The 6,057-nt window shown below is 38.4% G+C and overlaps 1 protein-coding gene across 1 annotated transcript; it reads right to left on the reverse strand.

The window, feature by feature from the left end:
• Positions 1-757: 757 nt before the first annotated feature.
• Positions 758-1,008, reverse strand: ARLN (allregulin). The gene has a single exon (XM_014584521.1). The coding sequence runs from the start codon at positions 974-976 to the stop codon at positions 800-802; it is 177 nt and encodes a 58-aa protein (XP_014440007.1). The 5' UTR covers positions 977-1,008; the 3' UTR covers positions 758-799.
• Positions 1,009-6,057: the final 5,049 nt, after the last annotated feature.

Here is a 6,057-nt window from a genome sequence, read left to right on the forward strand (position 1 = left end):
TCACATATCTGGCTAAGTGAATAGCACACTGACCTTGCTGACATATTAAGTTATGGACATCATACAAATAAATTGCTTTTTTGACCATGAGTATATTTTATGCAATAGTAATAACAATATAGGTTTGAAACACATAATCCTACTTTAGAAAGCTCTTGTGAAGAGTTTAAAAAGGTGGTGGAAAAGGCACTCAGGTAATAGGACATGTGTAATAGTTTTCTAGTACTGGATATTATCTCCGTTCTCTAAGACTATGAATCTGACAACTGTAACATCTTGGTATTCAGAACAAATATATTGTAGGATTACATTTTCTATATATCTTTTGTATTGTTCATAATCTCTATGCAATCTAAGACTATTTTGTTCCTTTTATCAAAAACCGTCCCCTTGCTTTTAGTCTGCTACTGAATTACAAATATCTTACTACTAACCATGTTATTTGCATCATACTAAAACTGATCAACCCTTAAAATGTTAAAGCCATCTCTATATTTAATGAATACACTAAAACTTTAAGTACAAATAATTTACTATTTAGCCCCTGAATCAGATATCTGATAAAGCTTTAAACAAGAATCTAAGAGTCTAGTCACCCATTAGTTTGGGTGAGGTAATAACCACTTTATGAGTTTTCCAAATAATATTTAAATGAAATTCCCTTAGGAGGTTTGAAATTCTGCTCTGCACAATTTTGTCTTCTTTATTCCAGAAGTCTGTAGTCATTTTGAGATTTCACTCTAGAAGTCAACTTATTTAGATATCAGCAAACTCATCACTTCAGCTGCATTTGGGATTCTCACCTGGGCAAAAGGTAAACGAATAAAAACAATAGCATGTGGAAAATGATGAAGAGCCAGACGTCCATGCAGTAGCTGTGTTTTGGAGGCCCATTTGAAACAATCTGAGGCTGTACATCATGGTTCTGCTGGTTCCTCTGGTCTTGGACTGTCCCCACCATCTCCCGCCTCTCCATGTACCTCAATGTTGCTCACGTAGCTGCCATACAGCAGCCTTGGCACCTACCAGAAGCTTCTAACCTGGAGTTTAAGGATCAAAATTGTTGCCAAAATTTGTTGATGTATTTTTAAGAAGAGGGTTCCATACCTTTTTTTTTTAATCAATTTTTCAAATGAATTCCTTCTCTCTAATGATCATGACTGTCTTGGGGTTTTGTTTTGTTTGATATTTTATTTTATTTTATTTTATTTACTTGCCATGGGGTACATGCACTTACCAGAGAGAGAGAGAAGCAGTGAGAGGGAAAGTGAGACATCACCCTCCAGGGGGAATGGCCACACAACAATCCCTTCTCCATTCTCCTCCTCGGATTTGGAGCAGGCATGCACATGCACCTGGCATGAGTTTCAAGCTGCTAGGCCCAGGACTTGAACCCTGGTTGGCCATGTGGGAGTCCAGCACCTTAACTACCACACCACCTGGGCCCTAACACTGCTTTTTTAGGGAAATTTTGGGTTTTTTTGGAAATAAGGGTCATTTTGAGGTCATCTGGTGGTTAACAGAAAAGGGATTGCAGCATGACCATCTCCCCTGGGGGTGACCCTCCCCCCCTTGGTGTGTGTGTCTGGTAAGCATGTACACCCTATACCAAAAAAAATCTCTCCAAAAACAAAAAAGAGGTGGTGCAAGTTCTCAGACATGCTAAGTAAGAAATTCTGGGGTTGGAACCCAGAAATTTGTGTTTTAACAAGTCTGCCAGAGGTTTCTGATGGGCATTCAAGTATACCACTGGTATAAAGTTTAGTGTTTTTCTACTCTGAACATCTGAATCATCTGAGGGAACTTTGAGAAAATATTTATGCCTAACAATTCCACCCCTCATCCAGACAAATTAGAATCTCAGAGGTGAGGCCTGGCCATTTATTGTTTTGTAATAAACATTTTATATTGGAATAACTTCTTAGTTACAGAAAAGTTGTGAAGATAGTACAGAGGGTTCCTGTCTGTCTTTCACTCAATTTGCCATAACGGTAGTGTCTCTCATCACTATGGTACATTTGCCAAAGCTTCAAAATTATCATCAATGTATTACTGCTAACCTAACTACTGAAATGACTTCATTTCCTCTAGTTTTTCCACTAACATCCTTTTTATATTCCAGAATCCAATCAAGGATCTCATGCTTTTGATCATCATGTCTCTTTGCATCCTTTAGTCTGTGAGTTTTTCATTCTTTCCTTGTTCTACATGATCTTCACCAATAGAGAATCCATCAGGTATTTTGTGTAATTTCATCCATCAGTCAACCTTGATGTTTTTCTCATGGTTAGTCTGGGATTTAGGCATTTGGGGAGGATTACCACAAAGGTAAAGTACCATTCTCATGGCATCATCCTGAAAGATACATCCTATCAACAGGGCTTAATATTTGTTGTACTTGTTAAGTAAGAGAAAAAAACTGGAACATAGCACCTCCAACAGGATCCTGATGCCTCAGTAAACCCCAAGCTTTAGCCAGCCGTGTTTCATGGGCATGCCAGTACCTGGTGTGTTCAGGGAGGTCTCCAGATGAACCTGGAACCTTCCTGCATGGGCCAGCATCAGGGAGCATCATGTTTTACTGCTGCACCACTGTTAGGTAAATCATGGTAATTGATAATTGGTTAAGGCAATGTTTGCTAGCCTTCATCATGAAGTTACTATTGGGTCATCAGAAAAGTTGTTTTTGCATAGAAAAACAGAAAAATGTCATGACTTTTCTGATGACCCAATATTTCTCCCTTTTCATACTCTGTTCTTCAGAAGCAGATCAGAGTTCTGCCCACACTCAAGGGGGAACATGAAAATTAGGCTTCACTTCCTGATGGGTAAAATATCTACATATATTGGGAATTCCATATGGAAAACTTGTTTATCTTCCCCATTTACTTATATATCCAATTATATTAATACAGATTCTGGTTCTTTTATACTTTGGGTTATAACCCAGGATTGATACCTTTGTTGCTCGGATTTTTTCAGCTTTGGACATTGCGAAATTTTTTAAAGAGGTTTTTGTTATAGGACATGTACACTCGCCAGAAAGAGAGACAAACACAGACAGTGGAAGGAAAAGTGAGAAATCTCCCCCCAGGGTCGATACCACGCTGCAATCCCTTCTCCATTCTCCTCTTGTGCACACATGCACATGCGCCTGGTATGATTTTCAAGTCACCAGGTCCTAGGCTCAGACCTCGGTTAGCCATGTGGGAATCCAGTGAGTAACCACTATGCCATCTGCTGTCCCTGGGAACTCTTAAAGCTTGGCCTGAGTATCCCTTTGACTCACCCTCATTTTTTTGTATTTCCAGTGCATCTTTACTTTCTGGCACTACATGATGTCTCAGCCCTAGAAATAGCCATTTCTCCAAGAGCTGAGCAATGCCTTTGAAAAGCTTCTCAGATGCCTGTCCTGTGGAATAAGTGTGGTGAACCACCGAGATGAAGAGTGAACCATATTCTTCCGTAGCTCTAATGCCGTGATCAGACCAAATTCTATCTGTATCCTCAAGAAAATTCTTCATCTTTGATTCATTCCTTCTCCTCCTTTACTCTTGATGTTTAATCTTTTCACCAAGCTGTTTTCTCCTCAGCATCTAGAACAGCACTACTTAAACCTTAATGTACTGTGGGACTTCAAAAAATTCATGGAAAAATGTAATTATAGGTTGAGTTTATTTAGTTGGAAAACATTTTGAAATCCATGCACAATTTTTTCATAATACATATTTTCTGTGGTCTTTTTGAAGACTCCTTCATATAGATGATCTTGTTAAAATACAGATTCTGAACCAGTGGATCTATGGCAGGACCCAAGATCCTGTTTTTAGCAAGTATCCAGACAGTATGAATGCTGCTGAGCCATGAGCCACACCTTGAGTGGCAGCAAGGGTCAGAACCAAGTCCAGACAACTTAAGACATTTCAAGAGCCTCCATGGTTTGGCCCCAGTCTACTTCCCAACTTCATCGTGCATGCATTTCATTTGCCCTACTCAAACCAACCAGTCTACTCAGCATTTGTGGTATATATTGGGTCATCAGAAAAGTCTTGATGTATTTTTGCATAGAAAACCAGAAAAATACATCATGACTCTTCCAGCAACCCAGTGGCTTCTGATATGGCCCCCAATTATAGTGGCAAATCCCACCCTTATGTGAGCTCCTTCCCTTGGGTATAGGCTGGACCTAGTAACTTCTTTCTACTCAATAAAATATAGCAAAAGTTAGGGGGTATCACTTTCAGGATTAGGTTCTAGAAGACTATGACTATTGGTTATACTCATTTGCTGACATTCTCCTGTCCTCTGGGTTGCTCACTCTGATGAAGCAAACTGCCATGCTGTGAGATTCTCTGTGGAGAGGGCCATGTTGTAAAGAATTGAGGGAGGCGTCTGGCTAACAGCATGTGAGAACTGAATCCTGCCAACATTCAGGTGAGTGAGCTAGGAAGTAGATCCTACCCAGTGGAACCAAGAGATGATTGTAGCATTGTGAATGAGAGAACCTGAGGTGCTGAACTGGAGCACCCATCTCAGTCATGTCTGGATTACTGACCCACAGAAACTGTGAGACAATAAGTTTGCCTTGTTTTAAGCTGCTAAATATTGGGGTAGTTTGTTATGCAGAGATGTCCATCTCTCTGTCTGTCTCTCTTTCTGGCAAATGTACATACCCTATAGCAAAAACCTCTCCCCCCCAAAAAAAAGATTATATATCACCACCAAGTAGGCTTTATTCCAAGAGTGCAAGGATGTTTCAACATACACAAAACTATAAATGTAAATAAACTATATTAACAGAATGAAAAATAAAAACCATACGATTATATCAATTGATGCAGAAAAAGCATTTGATAAAATACAACATCCCTTCATGATCAAGACTTTCAGCAAAATTGGCATAGAAGTGTCATTCCTCAACACAATAAAAGCTATCTATGAAAAACCATAGCTAATATCACTTTTTTCCTCGCTAAAAACGGGTATAAGGCAAGGATGCCCACTTTCTCTATTCTTACTGCACTCTTATCCTATAAACTATGATGCTGCTGTTTACTCAGCCATATTTGTTAAATGCCTACTGTATTTGAGGCACTGCATTAAGCACCAGTTTTCTTTGGTTCAGCACTGTATGTAACTAGTTGGTTTGAATTTGAATGAACTCAAATGAATGTAAAGGTATAACTGGTAAACAAAGCACACATACCTCACTGGCTTCCATCCTTTTGCATTGGTTTTCAGAGTTTCACAAAAGAGGAAACCAAGAGGTATTTCATTAAAGGTTCAATTAAATGCCAAAAAATTAGGAAGGAAATATTCTAAAGAAGCTATATGAAAACTTTTCCATATTTTCATTTTGGTCATTTTGCTACAAACCATGAAAACTTCATTATGGAATGGCATAGACTTCACATAGGCATTTCTTTTTTTTTATTTATTTAAATTTATTTGTTTACATTCATTCACTGTACATCATTACAGCATACAAAATAAGATTTTCCATCCAGAGTACACTGTATATTGTCTCAATCAAGCACATCAACATACATGTTATTGTCAACAAATAATTTTCCATTTCTTGCTTCCTGTATGTTTTGATTTTTCCCCCACCCTTGATTCCCTATCTCTTACCCTCTGCCATCTCCCACTCTCTTCCCACATTGTCTCTGATATCTACGTTTACTTTCTATACTGTTTTCCCCCCATTTTTTATCGAATTATTAAAGATCTTAATTAATCTAAATGTTTTCATAGCAAACACAGCTGATATATACATTTCCATGAACACAAGTCTAACTTTAGGCATCCTATAAAGTATCACCTAGCTGGGGCTATTTATCTTAACTGCGGTCATCAAATGGATTTTTTTTTCCTGAAACTTTTCTCTTTTTTTGTAACTTAATTTACATTCCTTCCTTAAGCATCATCATAGCACACAAAATGCTATCTCCCATCCAGTACACACTGCATAGTGACTCATGCATGTAGTAGCTGCAAGTTGAGTTTTGGGCCTAAGAATAAACTTCACTTTCAAAGCAAACTAAAACTAAGAAACCC

This window comes from Tupaia chinensis, unplaced genomic scaffold (assembly GCF_000334495.1).
Source record: "Tupaia chinensis unplaced genomic scaffold, TupChi_1.0 Scaffold147010_1, whole genome shotgun sequence".
Classification (NCBI taxonomy): Eukaryota; Metazoa; Chordata; class Mammalia; order Scandentia; family Tupaiidae; genus Tupaia; species Tupaia belangeri.